This window comes from Micromesistius poutassou, assembly GCF_964030765.1.
Source record: "Micromesistius poutassou genome assembly, chromosome: 13".
Taxonomy (NCBI): Eukaryota; Metazoa; Chordata; class Actinopteri; order Gadiformes; family Gadidae; genus Micromesistius; species Micromesistius poutassou.
The window spans coordinates 5,247,369-5,269,120 of record NC_140283.1 but is presented as its reverse complement, the minus strand read 5'-3'; the positions used below and the strand labels follow the sequence as shown (position 1 = coordinate 5,269,120).

The 21,752-nt window shown below is 47.0% G+C and overlaps 1 protein-coding gene across 1 annotated transcript; it reads left to right on the top strand.

The window, feature by feature from the left end:
* Positions 1-1,381: 1,381 nt before the first annotated feature.
* Positions 1,382-21,079, top strand: ano2a (anoctamin 2a; the record flags this gene model as incomplete). Its single annotated transcript, XM_084477836.1, has 30 exons — positions 1,382-1,464; positions 2,926-2,963; positions 6,015-6,181; positions 6,398-6,700; positions 7,246-7,344; positions 7,651-7,823; positions 8,311-8,365; positions 8,483-8,531; positions 8,664-8,719; positions 8,917-8,964; positions 9,309-9,373; positions 9,472-9,606; positions 9,791-9,951; positions 10,420-10,502; positions 11,101-11,112; positions 11,744-11,818; positions 12,264-12,320; positions 13,678-13,752; positions 14,029-14,230; positions 14,809-14,920; positions 15,071-15,128; positions 15,237-15,337; positions 15,509-15,675; positions 16,300-16,452; positions 16,868-16,920; positions 17,458-17,636; positions 17,990-18,095; positions 19,143-19,391; positions 20,272-20,278; positions 20,379-21,079. 30 exons carry the CDS (start codon positions 1,382-1,384, stop codon positions 21,077-21,079), a joined length of 3,822 nt encoding a protein of 1,273 aa, XP_084333962.1.
* Positions 21,080-21,752: the final 673 nt, after the last annotated feature.

Here is a 21,752-nt window from a genome sequence, read left to right as displayed (position 1 = left end):
CATGTCCGTAATGAAACAGGAATCAAGGCAGGAATCAAGTAACTCCGGCCCGTCAGGTTTTGGTTTCCTGGCCCTCTATGCTCCTGCTCTGTCATTGAGGAATCCATTCAAAGGTTGGACTGGCGAGGGCGAGAACTTGCTCCATCCAGCCCAGTCTGTGTCGTAGATAAAATACAACATCTAAACAAAAACTAAGAGAGATCGAGGAAGCCGAAGGTTTGATTATTATTAGATTTTATTATCACTTGAGAACAAGCAACAACAAAATCCTGAGTTGGTTTGACAAAGAACTGAACAGCCACTCTCCGGCCCCTGTTCTTATGCTCCATTATGCCCATCTATCATCCATACGTTGTTACCTCATCCCATGCATTTTTCCCTTATTTGGAGACATCTCCCCGCTCTCCAATATCTTAAGGCCCAATCTAATCAGAGCGTTCCATTCAGTGCATCCTGTGGATCCAACACACTGAAGAACATATATCATGTACACATCATGTGAGGAGAGCATTTCCTTGGTTGCTCAGTGTTTCTCCACACTCATTTAATTAATATAGCATACTGGGCAAGATGTTGATTGCATATTGCTTAACAAATTTCTACTATATCTGTTGTGCCAAGACGGCCCCCTATAAGCCGACGTCACTGGCACAGGGAAAACGATGAATGGGAGGTTGAAATCAGGATGACCCAGGATTGGTTGGGATACCAGATGTTGTTTCAGGGCCTTAAAGGCTATAGCTAAATGCAGCAGAATAGACGTTAATGTCATCCAAATACACAAAAACATTTTTTCTCCGTAGGTCCTCAAGGACTAGCCACATCAGCCGTTGGAAAGTAGCTGGGGCATTCTTAAATCTGAATGGCATTACCTTGAACTGGTACAGGCCAAACCAACAGACAAAGGCAGTTTTTCCTTGGCTGTCTTTATCCATTTGGACTTGCCAGTATCCACCATGGAGGTCCAAGGTAGTGAACACCCCAACTCCAGCCAACGGATACAATATTTCTTGCATGTATGGCAAGGGAAAAGCATCTGTGGATGTAGCTGCATTCACCTTCCTGTACTTGGCACATGGTTCTTGTTCATGGACTTAAAGCAGTAACGGGAAAAAAACATTGAGTCCCACCACTGCAGGGAAAGCAAGACTGTGAGAAGGCAAGATGACACAAGGTAAGGTCACTGTTTGGGAATTGAATGTGTGGTTGATTCCCCTCCACCCTGAAGGTTCCCTTCCTCCCCATCTGCTCAGTCTCAAGGGTCTCCTTGTCAAAGGCTTCAGGACATTCTGCTGTCCTTTCATTCCTCTGCACACATTTTCATTTATTGAAGTGTAGGACGAACCAGTGGCCAGAATGAGGGTTCCCTTCCATGGACACAATGCTCAGTGGCACCATCAAGTGGCAGGACAGCGTGCTCTCCAGTGGGAGTGGAGAGGAGCTGTCAGAGGTGGGAGCTTCCAGGTAACTGAGTGAGCGGGTGAACCAAGTATAGCGTGACTATCTTGAGTGTTGGTAGTTTTGGCAGCTTGCTGCTGTGAGGGTTTTTGGCAGCATGCTGCTTGCTGCTAGGAGAAGCTCTGTTGGAATTCCACCGTGGACTGGAAGCTGGCGAGTAAATCTCCCTTTCAGTGCCAACAGTAGGAGGGGTTGGTTATCGCTGGTTGACCGGGTTGGACCGAGTTCTCGCCGCTAAGAGACAGAGCAGGAGCTTCAGAGGCATCAGGCCTGGATGTTTCTCTTAATGAACTCTCTGTTCATAGTGCCACTGGTTCTCCTTGACCCCCCCCTCCCTTCCGTATTTTGGGGTCGTGGAAGAATGACAGCTCGTTATGGTGATTCTCAGTCACTCGCTCACTTGCGGACTGCGTGCGCACCTCCCACGGCCACACACACAAGCAATAAGAAGCAAGACACTGTACCTGGTACCGACTATTTTCAATTAGTCACGGAGGAGTAAATGACGTTAAGCAACATGCTGCTGGTGAAAACCACAAGAAAAACGAGAAGCAGAGGAGAAGCCAGGGAGCCCTGACACAGTTCCTTGTTCGTCAAGCAACTCCAGAGGCTAACCTGAGAATCAGTTATTTTGCACATTTTGAAAAAATAAGTTATTGAATGATAATTTGTTTCTCATGTAGTCTATACCCTAACCATAACCGCACACTTTGGGGGTTTGACACAAAATTTAAACCTGAAATTGGGAGGTTAGACCCAAAAATGGGAGTTTGGCACGCGGCCAAGAGGTGTCCCTTATTTGAAACTCTGGGAGTTGGCAACCCTAGGTATGGGTTTCATGTTTGCCGACATCCCCGCCGATCTCTTGTAATCGCGTGAAGCATATTAGGCAGGGTGGCAATGACCTCTTCCTCTGTGAGCCGATTGAGCCAGGAAATCCTCACAACTTTTCCGAGTATTGGGAGTGGGTCAGGTGTATCATTCAGTGTCACGCATGTTGGAGATTGAAGATTAACGGGATCCTTCCCATGACCCTGCTCCTTAATTCCCCACGCCCGGTGGATCTTCCGGCGGATCTTCCAGCTGACCCTAACTGCCCTCCAGCATGAGAATGCGCAGAGAATGCAGAGGAATTGAAGCCTTGTGGAACGTTTTGGAGGAATGAATAAGCCTTACAAGTGGTTTATTGTATATACTAGCGTTTTTCTCCAGCTGAATGCTGGTATTTCATCCTCGGCTCACATCCTCCCTCTCTGGCTCGCTAGAACTTTGAGTTAAAAAAATGCAAAAATGCAGTGTCACACACGGCCACCAGAGGGCCCCTCAGACCAGGGCTGGCGTCAGTCTTACACAAGACGGAGGTTATGATAATGTCACTCCAATTACTGCCAAGCTTGTTGTTGTTGAAATAACAATATTATAATAATTAGATTATGTGTCCTCTTGTCTCTTCTATTCTTTCTACAGCTCCCTAGACGCATGTGTCCTCAACCGAACTGTGAGGAGTAAGTAATGCGGCACAGCCTCCTTCTGTTCACCATAGATGGATTGATGGAAGCAAATATGGATATATAGATAAATAGATGGACAGATAGATATATAGAAAAAGGATGAACAGACAGAGAGCGAGAGAGAGAGAGCGAGAGAGAGAGAGAGAGAGAGAGATACAACAGTTGTTTAATGGGGAGGTGTCACATCAGGTCCGTGTACTCCCCTGGCTGGGCGGCCGTGGTGCAGTAGGAGCGTGTGTGCTGCTCCCCCCAGAGGACTGAGGCGCTCAACTCCTCTGTGGCAACGGCACCCTGAGCCTCTACACACACTGAGTGAGACGCACCTGGACGGGATGAGATGCGACTCCAACCCCTACAGAGAGGTGTGTGGGATTTAATCTGCATTGGTTATCTCTCTACCGATTTTTTTTTTTCATGTAATTAACACCCAGTATAGGGTGAACACTACTCACTGGTGAGTCGAGGTTCCTGTAAGGCTTTCCTCCCGTGTGTTAAACACTCCCGAACGTCGCACGGCTACTATTTTTCGTGCATGAATTCTACCCGGCAGCACCCACGTGACCTACCTGACGTGTCGTAGGGCCGTCCAGGGAATTAGCCGCGCCGTGCCCGCGCGCACGTTAAGCCTCGGCCGGGAGCGCGAACGGATTGTTACCCATGTATTCGCTTGTGCGCTTTGCGCATCTTTTTCTTTTCAAATTGCGATGAAAAGATTATCGACGGGCTTTGGTAAGTCAAACTTGTCCACTATTGTCTGAGTTTGTCGACTAGGAACGAAACAATGATGCGCTGCAGCGTTCAAAGTAGTGTAATGTGGTATTGTTTAATCCGCCTGCGCCTGCACCGTCTGCCGCGGGGCTGGGTGCTTTGGAGTTGTTGGTCATCCGATCATCTGCTGTGTTGCGCCAACGTGTGTTTATAACGCATGCATTAATGGACATAACAAACTGTTGAAAGAGGAGAACAAAATATAATTTTATAAATATTTTGATTTGTCTGATTGAAACTATTTACGATTCAGGCATAGGCCTACGTATTAATGATTTTAATTTTAAAATTATACTGCATGTTGCTGCTGTCATCTACATTAAAAGCCAATATCTGAGCTGCACAGTCTAAGACGCAACTAACTAAGACAAGTATCCAAATATCCATTTTGGAAGTCAAAATATTCTTGAAAATCGAACCCAAAAAATGAGTGTGTATAGCCTACGTGTTGAATGGCCAGTTTCACATGGTTGGAGAAGTTATTGCAATTAGCGATATGTAATCTGGTCCAGTCTTTTCCCTCTGGCCTTTGGCCCAGTAGGTACTGTCAGAAAGCTGCTGACCCCTGCCCGCGGCAGGCCTACTTTAACGTCTTTACCTGACAAGTTTGCTCTACCGCTCTCTCTACCGCTCTGTGCACAGTGGGTGGTTATCTACATTAAGCTTCAGGGAGATGCCTGCTCCAGCTTCCATTGGAATGACTGAATCAGAATAAGCAGTGACAGAATAGTTGTTGTTACAGTTATTGACACACACACACACACACACACACACACACACACACACACACACACACACACACACACACACACACACACACACACACACACACACACACACACAAGCACACACACAAATAAACACACACATAAACACACACACATAAACACACATACAGTAACACACACATACACTGTATGTCTTTGAAAGTCACATTGCCAAGCTAGCCAAGCAAGCTGGCTGTCATACGTTCAGGCAAACAAGAGCATTTAAATCTTCCTTTAAATAACGCTTACTAAATGAGTATGTGCTCAAACAAATCCATTGTTACGTTATAATAACGTTTTAATAACGTTTTTGAAATGTGTTAACAACTCGGAGTGCTTTGGTTAGAGGGCTCCACATTCAACCCTCTCCATTTTGCCTGTTTGTTTGCCCACAACACACGTGGTGAACAGGATTAGTGTTGATGTGTTAGGGGATATGGGTTTGCTATTTATGGATGATGAGTGTTGCTGTGTGTGTGTTTGCCGTGCCGTGATTATCACCACCTGTGGTTATTTAAACAGCAAATATTGGAGCGATGATTAATATGGTCAGAATTTATTTTGATACGTAACTATTAATTGTTAACGTAATAATGATAAATTCATACTATTTGTAACATGTAATGGCGTCTTCCGCCTAATGCCTCGTGAAAATAATACTTAAAACATTTGGATATTTGCATAGAATATGCAAGTATAATGTGAACATTTTAACAGATTCAAAACCTAATCACAAATTTAAATCAGTTAAAGTTTTGTATTATTAATTATTTGTATTGAAAAACGTTGTTATGACCACATTCAATATATTCAGGGAAATACTGTGGAGAACTATGTTAAACAGAGACTGGACTACACAAGTGTGGTTGTGCTTTCGAATGTGTTCTCATTGTCTGCCAAATAAGGAATAGTGTTAAGGTATCCCCCTTAAAGGAGGTTATGAGATATTCTATTATTCTATGCACAAGGCCTGGGCGATATGGCTGAGACATATCACAATATAACTTGATCATATTGATCGATATCGATAACTACTGATAATTTGAATGACCTAAAAAGACTAGGAATTACCATGCTGGATTTAAACACTTCTGTTTAACACTTAATATGACCTTCCACTGTTCTTCATTGATAAATACTCCAATGTCGATACAACAATGAAAAATACTAAAATATTGTAAATAAGTATGGAACCGTGTTTGTGTAACAAACCCAGCTGCTAGATTTCCGTGGTCCAGTCTCTTATCCATATAAATTGTTTATATTATAATGTTTTATATTGATATTGATCAAAAGTCTATCACGATACGATCATTTATTGTTTTATTGCCCAGGCCTAGCACAAAGTCATCTCCATTGTGTGGTGTGAGACTGCAGAGCTGTGGTGGCTAACTCTAGCAATACTACAAGGATACCCACACCACAATAGGGGCTCGACTGATCCTGTTCCTTCTGCGTCTTCCCTTTGGACTGCTACTCATATCGCCCTGCTCCCCTGCTCTTCTTCCAGAGGGATGGAACGGAACAGCCACCAACACCATGGGTGATCCGCCAGCCGCCCGCTCAGAGAGGCTGTTTTCCCTGGCCTGCTCGCTGTCTGGGCTGGGGCAGGACGCCGCCAACGGGACTCCTTCTGGGCTCGGTGACGAAGACGTGGATGATGAGCCCCCTCCCCCGGTACGATCCCCTGGCAACAACGGAAGGGAGAGCACAAGGCGTCACTATCCCATCATGTGTTCTCCCATTCAACTCACTGATCACATCCCACCACGCACGTGTAACTACCGCCACAGAGAGAGATAGTAGCGCTCGTAGAGCTCACATACACACACATCAATCCTGAGCTCAATCCTGAGCATAACCGGTGTGCTGTCTGTGTGTTTGTGTTTCTAGGAGTCTGGCATAGAGCTGGGCCCTGGGCTCTATTTCGCCGATGGTCGCAAGAAAGTGGACTACGTTCTCTGCTACAAGTACAAAAAGAGGCGGGGCTCAAAGCCACGCCTTTCAATCGTGTCCAATGGCAGCATAGCCGCGTCCGTGTCCGGGTGCCAGGGCTCAGAGGAGCTCGGGGAGGCGGGGCAAGCAGCGGTCGAGGGGGAGGAGTCAAAACTGACGGAAGAGGAGAAGGCTGTGATGCGGGCAGAGTTTGAAAGTGGACTGCAGGAGGCTGGATTAGTCATAGAACGTGATAAACAGGTGCGTTGGGGGGGCGTTCAGCTCCGACCATGTTGTTCAACGGGGGTAGCTTAATATTTGGTACATCTACTCCGTGTGACTATGCTAGAGGCAACACTGTGTGACATATCTTGCTTATGAAGGGACATCCTAACTAAGCTGACCGCACTCTTCACCTTTAGGATTCTCTAAAGTGTTGTGACTTCAACACCATGGACTCACACTGTCCAACACATCCAAGTGTGTGTGTCTGTGTGTGTGTCTCTGTGTGTGTAACAGTACACAGATTCTAATTGACAGATCGATTCTAATTGAAGCGGGTGTGTGTGGTATTACTCGTAGTGCTATACAAAACATGTGTGCTATAGACAAAATATATACATCGGTGGATACTAAATACAATCTGTTATGTTCTGTATATTTTGACAGCCAGAAACTAACATTAGGTCATTTATTTGTTAAATGGAATGTTAACGTTGTTATTTTGATGAAATGGCAGTATATGGTTTTCATGTAGACGTCATTGCACGGTGTTAAGGGTCACCTGTGCTCTGTGTTCCATGTAGACGTCATTACACGGTGTTGCGTTTGTCCGTCTTCACATCCCGTGGAAGATCCTCAGCAGAGAGGCGGAGCTGCAGAAGATCAAGGTGGCTGTGAAAAAGGTCAGCAGTTTGCCCACACACATACACATACACAAACACACCATGAACCTGCACACATGCACACATACACACACACACACACACACACATGAACCTGCACACATGCACACACAAAAACACACACATGAACCCCCAAACTAAGTCAAACCAATACAATATCAAGATATTACATACATATTCAGTTGAAATTACACATGTTTTGAAAAGCAGGTTGTTTTGTATATTGACTGACAGTAAATGATGGGCTGATTGTATTTGGGAAAAACAAAGTATGAAATGCTGTGTTCGTTGCGTTTGATTTGACAGAAGTGCGAGATGCGGGAACGGTCGGGTATCGCTGGTATTTGGGATTCTGTGATGACCAAAATCACCCAGCCACTGCAGCCAGATGTGTCTGACATGGACGACCAGCAGGATGCTCAGACGCGCGTCCATTTTAAGACCCTCAAACACCCGTTTATCAGAGAGAAGCTCCAGCTGTGAGTTCAAACACCATCATCATCACCATTCATTAAGATAAAATGCTTTGAGTAGGGAGCAGATGTAGGTTATTTTGATCTGGTTTTTAAGATGTGGTGGAGACAATAAACCGAAGACATCTAAACGTGTGAGGAACTTTGAATGTAAAGCATTATCCAGTGTTATAAAAGTGCTATAATCTTCATCTACAGTCCATTTGACACACAGTGGACCCAGGGATTAATTTTTATTTTGTATTGACCTATGATCTGATGTTATTATAATGGCTATCTGTCCCCCTGATAGATTTAGTATTTAAAAAATACTCTGACCTCCTCCTGGACCCCTGCATTATTTTCATGTAGTAAATATAATTTAGATTAACTAGGGAAGGTTCGTTTTAACTACATTAGGACATTCAAGTAATTTCTCTCATTAAAACATAGACATTCTAAAACCAACTATCCCTACATTTATTTATCTTTTCATGTATTTACTTTCCTCCAGGTATGACATCAAGTCAACAGAGACATTGTTCTGCAATTCTACACGCAGCCGGATAGTGAGTCTAATACATAACAGCAGAATCTGGCCTTTTTACCTTGTGAAATATCTTCTAAATTCAGCCCAGGATTGGATTTATATTAATATGATAATGACTTATGCTCCTTGTGTCCAGGTTGCAGAAATTATGTCTCGTACTTCCACACAATCCTGCCAAACAACAGGTAAGTTTAAGTCGTTTCTGTAGGTTAGTTTTATTTTATAGTCTACAGGTGATCTGATCTGTTTCTTTTAATGCAAACTATTAACATGCCACAAGTTAACTGTCAAAATTATGTGATCATAACTGTCATCAGGCATCACCTCCTTATTGGCCAGAGATGTCTATGACTCTGCCTTCCCTCTGCATGACGTAAGTAGCAATTTACTCATCAGCTGTGCTTGATTTGTACAGTTTGATGTCGTTTGCATGTGTTTTGATGGGCAAAAGTTTGGTTTCTCCGTGCATTTGTCAAAGAGTCTATAGATATGTGGAGCCAAACTGTCCAGCTTTGTCCAATGTAGCTCAGACTGCCTAGTTGTGTAAGTGGTACACTCTTCATGTTTCAGGGCTCGTTCACGAGAAGAGGCAGGAAAGATCAACGCAATGAAAGACAGGCGAGTCCTCTGATGAGAAGTACTACAGCCTCTATCCTGAAGGGCGTGTTTTGGGTGTGGGTTTTGGATCATGAAAATGAGGAGCAGATACTCAATGTAGACATTTCAGACCAAAAGTGGGATCGCATTGAGGAAATACATTTTGAGATTGAACAATGTGTGTGAGTTATCAATGAAAATGTAGAAGTGAAATGTAGAATCTAAATCTCCAACAACCCGCCTGGCTTGTGAAATCTATAGTCCAGACTGAGCAGTGGAAGACGTTGTTGTTGTTGTTGTTGTTGTTGTTGTTGTTGTTGTTGTTGAGGTGTGTAACTGTTGCATCTCCGTGGCTTCTCCCTCAGTTGCTGCATGAAGAATGGGCCAACTATGGAGTCATGCATAAGTACCAGCCTGTGGACCTGATACGGTACCGTGGACAGCAACCAAAAAGCCACCCTTCACTGTCAATGTCAGTGTCTGTCAATATGTCCAGCAGGCTGATGTGGATGCTCTTTGTTTTGACAGGAAGTACTTTGGGGAGCAGATTGGGTTGTATTTTGCCTGGCTGGGAGTCTACACTCAGCTTCTGATTCCTCCATCTCTACTGGGAATCGTAGTGTTTGTGTACGGCATTTTAACTGTTGACACCAACGTGCCCAGGTAATTCATTCGAGTAATTTTGCAAAGACATGTATGCGCTCTCAGTATTGCTCTTATGTTATCTTATATCATACACCATTTTTTATCCTTTATATATTTTACTAAAACACATATTTATGAAGAATTTGTGTGTGTGTGTGTGTGTGTGCGTGTGTGTGTGTGTGTGTGTGTGTGTGTGTTTCAGTCAGGAGACATGCAACGACCACCTGAACATTACCATGTGCCCGCTCTGCGATGGAGTGTGTGACTACTGGCGACTGAGCTCCGTGTGCTCATTGGCCAAAGCATCGTACCTGTTTGACAACGGGGCCACCGTCCTCTTTGCTATCTTCATGTCCTTGTGGGGTAAATACACTGTATACCCTGTTCACCTCCATTTGATACGCATGGACTACAGAAATACAAATGTGTGGTGGTGCGTTATTGCAACCTGCCAAAAAATACAGAAATCCTAGCTGTCCCTGGTTTTGTAAATCCTTTGAGTGTTCTTCAATGCCAATTGTCCTGGAACCAATTTCAGCCGCTTATGATTAGCAGTAGATCGCTCAGTGTTATTATTTTACTAAATTGCTTTATTCATTTTTAATTTGTATTATTAGTATTAGCATTATAGGATTATTAATCTTATATCTAATCTTATATATATATATATATATATATATATATATATATATATATATAAATCAATTCTCATTGACTGTGTGTGTGTGTGTGTGTGTGTGTGTGTGTGTGTGTGTGTGTGTGTGTGTGTGTGTGCATGTGTGTGTGTGTGTGTGTGTGTGTGTGTGTGTGTGTGTGTGCGTGTGTGCCTAGCTGCGTGTTTCCTGGAGCACTGGAAGAGGCGTCAGATGTGTCTGAAACACAGTTGGGACCTGACCAGCCTGGAGGACGAGGAGGTGAAACATCTACAGACACATGTTCACCGATCCCCTGACACACTTACACACATGATCCCCTTGTATCGTTCAGAATCTCTTCTATTTTGGTCAGCACCTGCATTTCCTATTTATTTTAGTACCAGGATGTCAGGTTAAGTACTTGACCTTGTGTCCCAGGTCAGACACCCAAAGTCACACACAGAGACACACTCTCTCACACACACACACACACACACACACACACACACAAACAGACACACACACACACACACACACACACACACACACACACACACACACACACACACACACACACACACACACACACACACACACACACACACACACACACACACACACACACACACACACAGACGCGCGGCACATACAGGGGAATTAGCCCCACATGCATGACTTCACTTTCTGCCCATGACTCTAATAGGATTGAGGGCTTCTTAGAGCAGTGAGCTGGCTGATAGGTTACAGCCACCAGGGTCACCACACGATCACAGACTGGGAGGAGTCCAGCTCCCTCACACCCTTTCCCAAACATAAACACAGTGTCCTGCAATGTCATGTTTTTCTCTTTCTTTCTCCCCTCTCTTGCTGTCGTCAGGACCGAGTTCAGGTGGGAACATGATATTGGTATCGGGGAAATGTGGGATGACCTTCTATGTATTGGATTTAAAAGGGACTACGAGTAAGAATCAGAAATTCCTTCTCATTACTGACCCCTCTGGCCGGTAAACGAACTGCAGCCAGTTGGAGCTCACGCATTGCGGGCACTGGCGGGCAAACTCGTCGGTTGAGAGTCAACAATCATAAACTTATGTTATTTTACATCATTAATAAACATATTAATCCACAGACAATGGGAGTGGCTAGAATAATGTAATATAAATATACATAACATAATAATATAATATAATAATGCACATTAAATGTAAAAATTCTGAAAAAATGACATTATCCGCCTTTTTCCCATTTCAAATATGAGAGAAATCAGCCCCAGGCTTCTCTACGTAACAGGGAAGGTCACATTTACTGCTGAATTACAACATCTTCATAAATTGGCAATTGATGCATGTAAAAACGATACAGGGAGTGCCTTTAACAACCAGCATAGTACAGGTGAACTGTACACTGTTTTATTCATTGAATTCATTTTTTATGATACACTTTATTGTACAAACTAAATTTCAAAAGTGTATGTATGAATTTCAAAACTCATGGTAACTCGCTGTAACTCTTTGTTACAGGAGGAATTAAGACCTGAATATGAAAGTGCATTAAAGGAGAAGAGACAGAAGATCAGAGAAAAAAATAAGAAAAAGGTACTTGGTGTGTGGGTGTGTGTGTGTGTGCGTGTCTGCGTATGTGTTTGTGTGTGTGCATATGCATGCATTTGTTTATGTGTGTTTGTGTGTCTGTGTGTGTGTGTGTGTGTGTGTGTGTGTGAGGGATGCATGCATGCATGTGTTTATGTGTGTGTGTGTGTGTGTGTGTGTGTGTGTGTGTGTGTGTGGTGGATCCATGCATGCATGTGTCTTTGTGTGTGTGTGGGGCGGGGTGGGGGGGGGGGGGTATGACAAAGGGAGAAGGAGAAAATGCTGAATGAATGTAAGAAGGAAAGAAATGAAAGAAATCCTTGTTTGCAATTCATCTCATAATACTCATGACATAGACAGATAGTCCGGTGGAGAGTGTATCGGCTGTCTCCTCTCTCTAACCCCCACCCACCCCCCCCCCTGTTATCCATCTACCTCCACCTGGCAGCAGGCCGCCCGGCCCGGGGACAACACAGACGGAGAGCGGGACCAGATGCTCTCCACCCAGGTACCACTTTACCCCCCTCTCTCCCTCTCTCTCTCTCCCTCTGTCTCTCTCCCTCTCTCTCCCTCTCTCTCTCTCCCTCTCTCTCCCTCCCACTCTCTCTCCCTCTGTCTCTCTCTCTCCCTCTCTCTCCCTCTCTCTCTCTCCCTCTCTCTCCCTCCCACTCTCTCTCCCTCTCTCTCTCTCCCTCTCTCTCCCTCCCACTCTCTCTCCCTCTGTCTCTCTCTCTCCCTCTCTCTCCCTCGCTCTCTCTCTCTCTCCCTCTCTCTCCCTCCCTCCCACGCTCTCTCTCCCTCTCTCTCTCTCTCTCCCTCTCTCTCGCTCCCACGCTCTCTCCCTCTCTCTCTCTCGCTCCCTCTCTCTCCCTCCCGCTCTCTCTTTGTCTCTTTCTCTCTCTCTCCCTCTCTCGCACGCTTTCTCTCTCTCTCTCCCCCTCTCTCGCTCACTCTTTGTCTCTCTCTCTCTCTCTCTCTCTCTCTCTCTCTCTCTATTTCTCTCTCTCCCTCTCTCTCACTCTGTCTCCCTCTCTCTCCCCCCTTCTCTTTCTCTCTCTCTCTTTCTCTCTCCCTCTTTGTCTCTCTCTCTGTCTCTCTCTCTCTCTCTCTCTCTCTGTCCAATGTTCATAGACAAACACACAGACAAGAGGGATGTTTTAAAGGCAGGGGACGGGTGAGGGGGAGTTGGGGTGGCACAGCATGTCACGTTTAGGCGATTTAATCCTACTGCAGAGAGAGAGAGAGAGAGAGAGAGAGAGAGAGAGAGAGAGAGAGAGAGAGCGATAACAGACACACACGCATGCCCACTCACACAAGCCCAAACGTACACCCGTGCACACGCACGCAGGCACACACACACACACACACACACACACACACACACACACCGACCTGTCAAGGCCATGTTTTGAGGTGGGTTTTTTGTCCTTGTCTAGACTCCAGATAACTGAAGAATTAGTCATGCGTGTCTCTACGATGGCATATGTTCATGTCATCGTATCAAATGAAACCCCCCCTCGATTTCCACCTCTAGGTGGTTGAGTCCAAAGCTGCTTACCTGGCTGAGATTAGCCCAGATTACTTTTGGTGAGAGGGGAGGGGGGAGGATGCAGGCAAGGGGAGGGGATTTCAGTGCACTCATTGGGCCAGCCTGCCCTGTATTCACCCCCCGCATATGTGCTTAGCATTATGGCCATTAAACCTAACATACATGCACATGGCCAAGTTATAAAGCCTATTGTAATTATCACCGACTATGCTGTCTGTGTGTGTGTGTGTGTGTGTGTGTGTCCGTCTTTGTGTGTGTGTGTGTGTGTGTATATGTGTGTGTGTGTATATGTGTGTGTGTGTGTGTCTGTGTCCAGAGAGAGCCAGAGTCCTTGGACATTGAGGATCACCTGTCAGGATACCTCATCAACGTGTCCACCCTACTTCTACTGGTACAGCCTTTCAATGGCACCTTTCTACATGTGTCTGTCCCAGCTCTCTGTCTCTCTCTCTTTCTCCATCTCATCTTCTCTCCTCTTTATCGCTCACTCTGCTTTTTCTCACGACTTTGAATGAGGCGGGAAATCCTGGTATTGTTCCATACACATGACTGTGTCCACTCAATGTGTTTGTGTGTGTGTGCGGGGCGTGTGCGGGTGTGTGTGCGGGGGGCGTGTGTTTGTCTTTGTGTGCGACTGTGTGCGTGCCTGTGGCTTGTGTGTCATTAGATCGGTGTCACCTTCTCAGCCGTCTTTGGCGTGGCCGTCTATCGGATATGCATGCTGACCGTGTGGTCGATGAACCCTGACCCCGAGGCCAAGGCCAGCGTGAGGATGACGGTCACCACCACCGGCATCGTGCTCAACATGCTGGTGGTGCTGGTGCTGGAGGAGGTGTACGGAGCCTTCGCCGTCTGGCTCACCGAGCTAGGTGAGCTACGCCCGTGTTAATCCTCCGTCACGGCCTCCTGTGAAGTGATGGACCACAGAAACACGTCACTGAACTCTGATGGTGTTTTTAAGGGTTGTCAGGGTGGGCATTAGGCATCGGGATATCATGTTCCATTACTCAATCCGTCAATTAATGTCTCATGGATTTCAGCTCATTGCAGCTCTGTGGATTTCCTTCTATTCTTCCAAGCTGATTGAACGAGTGGATTCTATTTACCTTCGCTGCTGTGTCTTCATTTCTGTGGTCCATCACTTTAGAAGCTGTATAATTGTACTATTTACCATTTATTGATTCAGCAGATACTTTGACATCCCTAAGCAGAGAAGGTAGGGCTTGTTGCATCTTGCCTAGAGAGATTGGGAGCCTGAGACTGGGAACATTGGGGTTGGAACCCAGAATCCTAACAATCTGTGCTGCCCAATATCTGTCAGCAGAGTTTGCTGCTTTGAAGGCTGTCTCTGAAATACCAGATTTAGCATTGATCGGAATCAGAAGGGTTAATTCTATAAATAGTACATAGGTACATCAATGATTGCATGGTTGCCTTCCTCCCTCAGAGCTCCCCAAGACTGAGGCTGAGTTTGAGGAGAGGCTGATCTTCAAGTCCTTCTTCCTCAAGTCCATGAATTCCTTCGCACCTATATTCTACGTGGCCTTCTTCAAGGGCAGGTAGGTGTCTCCTGATGAACAACACATCACATATGAATGCAACACCAGCGTCACTCACCTGACATGGCCTCCCTCTTCCTGTCCCAGGTGTCTTCCTAATCCCCCCTCTCTATCCCGTCTAAATCCCTCTGTTTACGTTTGTTCTTATAGGTTTGCCGGCCGTCCGGGTGACTATGTTTACATCTTTGGAGACTACCGCATGGAAGAGGTGAGCGGCTGGTCCCTTATGATGACCACGTGTTACTGTTTCCCTCCCCGCCTGTGGGGTGTGTGTGATGACACCGCGCACCTGTGTGTGTGTGTGTGTGTGTTGCAGTGTGCCCCGCCAGGCTGTCTGATTGAGCTGTGCATCCAGCTCAGCATGATCATGCTGGGGAAGCAGCTGATCCAGAACAACGTCTTTGAGGTCGTCATACCGTAAGTATACATTAAAAAAATACATTATATACATGGTTCACATACTGTATATCCCTCGACGACGATTGGTCACTGATTTTACAAAGACAAAGTTACCAAGAATACGGTGGCAGTACATCAACAACGAGTCCCTCACTCTCTCTCTCCCTCCCTCTCGGTCTCTGTGTGCAGTAAGCTGAAGAAGATCTACAGAACCATGCAGGAGGAGAAGGGGAAGAAGAGAGCGGCGTGCGGGGCCGAGGCCCAGGAGCAGGGGCCCCGCAGGCCCAAGCAGCAGTTTGACAAGGACTTTACCCTGGAGCCGTTCGAGGGCACCTGCCCAGAGTACATGGAGATGAGTGAGTACCCCTTGCCAGGCTACACTCGCACTGCTGACCAGGGTCTCCACTCCCCGTTCTAACATCCTCACTCTGTGTTTGGGTCGGTGTGCTGTGTATATCTGTACGTTTTAAATCAAGTTTAGTCGATTTCATTTATGTTGCCCATAATCACTTTTAGAGTCTCAAAGGGCTCCAGAGGCCACAATATAGAACCCCCTCTCATGTGTGTGTATTTGTCAGACTGTGTGTATGTGCGTGTGTGTGGGAATGCCTGCGCCTGTGTGTGTGTATGTGTGTGTTTTTTGCATCAGCATTAGCATCAGCGTGTGTGAGTGTGTGTGTCTGCATGACTGTTGTAAGTGTGTGGGTGTGTGTCTGTATATGTGTGTGTATGTGTGTGTGTCCACATGGGTGTGATTGGTTGTGTGTGTGTGTGTGTGTGTGTGTGTGTGTGTATGTGTGTGTGTGTGTGTGTGTGCGTGTGCGTGTGCGTGTGTGTTTGTGCCTGGGCATGTGTGTGTGTGAGTGTATGTGTGTGGTATTGTGTGTCCGCATGGGTGTGGTTGTGTGTGTGTGTGTGTGTGTGTGTGTGTTTGTGCCTGTTCCTGTGTGTGTGTTCATTGTCACCGTGCTTCTCTCCAGTCATCCAGTACGGCTTCGTGTCTCTGTTCGTGGCCTCCTTCCCGCTGGCGCCTGCCTTCGCTCTGCTCAACAACGTCATCGAGATCCGCCTGGACGCGGCGAAATTCGTGACCGAGATCCGCCGGCCGGATGCAGTGAGGTGTAAGGACATAGGTACGGCCTCCACCTCTCCCTCTGCGTGTCACTAGGGGGCGTTCCACCTCCCCTCTGTTTGGAATGGGCTCTTCCTCTGCGTGTCACTAGGGGGTGTTCCACCTCCCCTCTGTTTGGAATGGGCTCTTCCTCTGCGTGTCACTAGGGGGCGTTCCACCTCCCCTCTGTTTGGAATGGGCTCTTCCTCGCTCAACTTGTCCTCTTCTTTTTCCCCTTCTTCCTCTTCTTCTTCTTCTTCTTCTTATCCTGTTCCTATGTTCTACTCCAAATCAAACATTCATACACAAACATGCACACGCACAATGCACACACACACACACACACACACACACACACACACACACGCATACACACAAACACACACACTGTCTCTCCTTCCTATCTCTCTTTGTCTCCTTCCATGTGCAATCTTCAGGGATTTGGTACAACATACTCTGTGGAATCAGCAAGTTCTCGGTCATTACAAATGTAAGTGTGTGTGTGTGTGTGTGTGTGTGTGTGTGTGTGTGTGTGTGCATATGTGCGTGTGTTTGTACGTGTGTGTGTGTGTGTGTGTGTGTGTGTGTGTGTGTGTGTGTGTGTACATGACCTTTGGCTTCTAGACTACGGCTGTGTTCACCTATAGTGCATCTGACCATGTAGTGCAGCTTGCTTGTGTCTGCATTAACACACACTTGTTTTGTGTGTTTTTTATATTCCTGTGGCGTCAAATGTTATCATTGCCATCTTAAAAGGAGAATGGCAGATTGGAGAAAAAAAGATTTTGGTTCAACTTAATTGTTGAGAACTGTAGAAATTTGAGTTAGCAGCAGCCACAGTTCTAATGGCCGCTCATTTTATTCATCATTAATATTAACACATATAATAAGTGTAACCAATGTGTTGACGTCGAGAGGCTTGCCATACTGTGCTGCAGAGTGCAGACCCCTACCCTGACGCTAAGAGCTCTTTAGCCATCTACAAATGTATTGCGGTTTCATACATTTCCTGCTGTATGGATTGCAGGCGTTCGTCATCTCCTTCACATCGGAGTTCATTCCCCGCATGCTGTACCAGTACATGTACAGCGCCAACGGCACCATGCACGGCTACACGGAGCACTCGCTGGCCTACTTCAACATCAGCAACTTCCCAGCAGGCAGCGCGCCCACGTCCACACTCATCAGCGGAGTGTCCATGTGCAGGTCAGAGGCAGCTCTTCATCACTGGCCTGATGGTCAGGTATCCAGTAACAATGTTCAGACTACTGGGGAAAAGGGAAACCAAATAGTTATATCTTCAGAACTTGCAAAGGTATGCTTACTACCACACAACCGCATCGGCCATCCCTCTTGGAGTGTGTCAGGCAGATAACTATGAACTCAACTTTTGGTCGTTTTTGTGAAATCTCAGATCAAATCTTTGGTGAAAAGTGTAATGTGAGGCAACCAGTAGTTAACCATGAAGTATTTTGTAAAGCAAAGAGTGATCTTTCATAGCACATGGGGTAAGTTTGTATGAGAGTGTATTTGAATACCACTGTTTCACTGTGAATCAGGTACAAGGACTACAGGGACCCGCCTTGGGGGAATGATGCGTACACCTTCTCCAAACAGTACTGGTCGGTCCTGGCTGCGCGACTGGCCTTCGTCATCTTTTTCCAGGTACGCCCCACAGAACACCTACTGAAGGTTACTCATTGGTCACTTCAACCAATAAGGGACCTTAGGACGAAAACCTGGTTCTGAATCGTCAATGGCAACTCCTTGAGTTTGACAGAAGGGAATAGATTAAGTAACATATTCATTAGGGGTGTAACAAAAACCGATTTTAATCGGAAAATCGATTTTGATTTAAAAGATGCAAATCTTCTGAATCGAACTGAATCGAATCGTTCCATTTTAAAAATGTATCGTTCCTGAATCGTATCGTACCCCATGTATCGAGATACGCATCGAATCGTCTTTTATTGGAGAAATGCACACCCCTAACACATACACTTCTTCCCTAGTCTTTGATAAATCTTTTTGAAGGAAATGCCACATTTACAAGTTAATTCATTTTGTGAAATGATTGTCTACTTTCAACAAGAAATCCATTGCATCATACCCTCTCGAATTGAGCCGTGCCACATCGAATCTAATCGAAATCCTTCTGAATCGAACTGAATCGAATCGTTCCATTTTAAAAATTTATCGTTCCTGAATCGTATCGTACCCCATGTATCGAGATACGCATCGAATCGTCTTTTATTGGAGAGATGCACACCCCTAATATTCATGCAAGTAATCTAAAAAGCTCTGTGCACATATTATGGCACCTCGTATCAACTGGGTCCTTCATCAGTTTAAAGTTTAATATTTCATATTTCATACAATCTAATCTTATTAGAAATAAAATGCTCAAATGAAGATCCATTCATTTCCCTTTTAAAATGACTACCATCAAAGCCCCTGGGAGCCCAGTATCTCCCATATAACCAGCTTCATGTTAGGCTAGCCCCTTCAGTGCCCATTTTCAAACCCCTCCTAAAAACTCAAATATTTAACTCCAGTTTTATTATTGTCTACTTCCTTTTTTTGTTCTTTAAATCGTTATGTTATTTGTGTGTTTATATCTAGATAGTTGATTTGTACAGCACTTTGGTCAACTGTTGCTCTTTTAAAGGGTTCTAAAAATAAACTTGACCTGACTGGGTGTTGTGCTTGCAGAACCTGGCCATGTTCCTCAGCATGCTGGTGGCGTGGCTGATCCCCGACGTGCCGCGCTCCCTGAGGGAGCAGCTGAAGAAGGAGAACATGATGCTGATGGAGTTCCTGCTCAACGAGGAGGGCACCGCCAAGTCTCGCTCCCCACCGGAGGCGGCGCCCGCGCGCCCCGCCAACATCGACATCTTGGTGGAGGCCCCGCTCGAGGAAGACGAGGAAGAAGAAGAGAAGGAGGAGGAGGAGCAGCGGGAGGAGACAGAGGAGAGGAAAGAGGAGGAGGAAAGGGGAGAGGGGGAGAAGGAGAAAGAGGAGGAGAAGGAGCAAGAGGGGGAGAAGGAGGTGGAACTTGACGTCAAGGTGGATCTGGGGGGCCCTGGGACCACGCGTGGGAGGGACCCTGAGCTTGAGATGGCAACAGGAGGGGAGGCTGAAGAGAGAGCGGACCAGGGTCATGGAGAGGAGAAGGCAGACGACGCGCCAGTCGATCAGGTCCACTGCCGAAAGGAGATGGAGGAGCATGTAGCAGAGAAGAAAGAGGAGGAGGAAGGAGGAGAATGGAGGCCAGAAGAAAAGGCGGAGGAAACAGTGGTGGTGGAGGAGGCCTCGGTGGTGGTGGAGGAGGAGGCCGCGTTGGTGGTGGAGGAGGCTGCGGTGGTGGTGGTGGAGGAGGCTGCGGTGGTGGTGGTGGAGGAGGCCGCGTTGGTGGTGGAGGAGGAGGCTAAGGTGGTGGTGGTGGAGGAGGCTAAGGTGGTGGTGGCGGAGGAGGCTGCGGTGGTGGTGGAGGAGGCTGCGGTGGTGGTGGTGGAGGAGGCCTCGGTGGTGGTGGTGGGGGAGGCCGCGTTGGTGGTGGAGGAGGAGGCTAAGGTAGTGGTGGAGGAGGAGGCTAAGGTGGTGGTGGAGGAGGCCGCGTTGGTGGTGGTGGAGGAGGCTAAGGTAGTGGTGGAGGAGGAGGCTAAGGTGGTGGTGGAGGAGGCCGCGGTGGTGGTGGTGGAGGAGGCTGCGGTGGTGGTGGAGGAGGCTAAGGTGGTGGTGGACGAGGCCGCGGTAGTGGTGGACGAGGCTAAGGTGGTGGAGGAGGAACAGCACTTTTCCATTGATCTCGACATGTTCATGGATCAACTGGGTTTGTTAGGTGAGAGGTCACAGCTCATTATACCTTCCTTTGTCAGCTCCTACAATGATGTGACTGTAAATTAAATGCACCTTGTCTCGCTAATGATGTGACTTTTTCCCCTGCAGATGATGACGACGACGGTCCTTCTTCAAGCAAGGGCCGGGAGGTGGAGCTCCCCCTCTCGGACTCAGCCAGACCACAGCCACCTCATCTCTTTGAGCTCCCTGGTCCCCCCCATCCAGCCCCCAAGCAAGGCTCGTCCTACAGCCTCTCGGGCGCAACGGTATCGACCAGGGCCTCGGAACCAGACCCCGGGCTCTACTCGCTCAAAGGCCCCCCGCCTCAAGACGCCCGCTCCAGGGGCGTGGCGCGATGCTCCACCCTGCCTTCCCGCCCCAGAGGCTCCGCAGCCTCCTACAGCTTGCCGCGTCCGAGCCACTCCACCAGCCTCACCAAGCTCCAGCAGATGTCCTCCAACATCCCTCTGGTCCCCTTGTGCTCCGGAGTGTCCGTCCCGCCGTCCGACCCCTTTTCTCCGCCTCGCACGCCGCGCTCCCACACCCCCGTGCAGCCGGCCCACTCGTCCCCGGCCGGGCCCGAGTCGCCCAGGGCCCAGCTCCCCTTTGAACTGTTCACTCTGAGAGGCCCCCCGCCCCAGGAGCCGCGCAGCAGAGCCAAGAGCCGCTGCGCCACGCTACCCGCCCGCCAACGGGGCCCCGGGGCCGAGGACAGGGCGGTCAAGCCCAGCCAATCCGCCGGCTTCACCCAGCAGGGAGAACGCATCCCTCCGTCCCCCAGCGAACTGAAAGGCGACAGCCTGCTCTGAGGACGGGGGCCAGTGGGGAGAGAGACGGACTCCGGATGAGCGTTTGTACCTGAAGCCTCAACCTAAGCTCTTACTTCTTGTGCGTCGCCCTGTTGCACTGTGTCTGCGGTCCTTGCAAACAAGTGAAACTCTTTTTCTGATGCTAATGAAGAAGTTCTTGCAGAGGTGCGGCAAGGATTTTTTTTTTTACGTACAGGATCACTGTTTGAAATAGGAGAAATGTGAAATCCTATCATTTCTATTAGTGGTGATTTGGACAAATGGAGTATTGGACAATTCAGACCCCAGACACTGGCTTCTGGAACTCTCTTTGCCATGCCACAATGCAAATCACCGTGGAGACTTATTGAAGCTGAAACTCTTTCTACTGATTCCTATGGATAATGTTTGTTTAATTGTTGGTTTCTGCCCACAGTCGGAGCTCAATAGCGTCGGCTCCTCCTAGTCTCAGCGTTGCTGCCCTGTAGAACAGAGGAAATTGTATTCTGGATATTGCACACATAGTGTCAATGAAGACAGTTACGCATGTAGATCTTCTATTTATACATAGTGTTTTGATATATACATCCATTTTTCTGTTCATATGACAATTATAATAAAACAATACATTTTTGATAGCCTTCTTGTATTTATTAGCTTGTGGGGTTAACAATATTCTTACATTTAATGAATT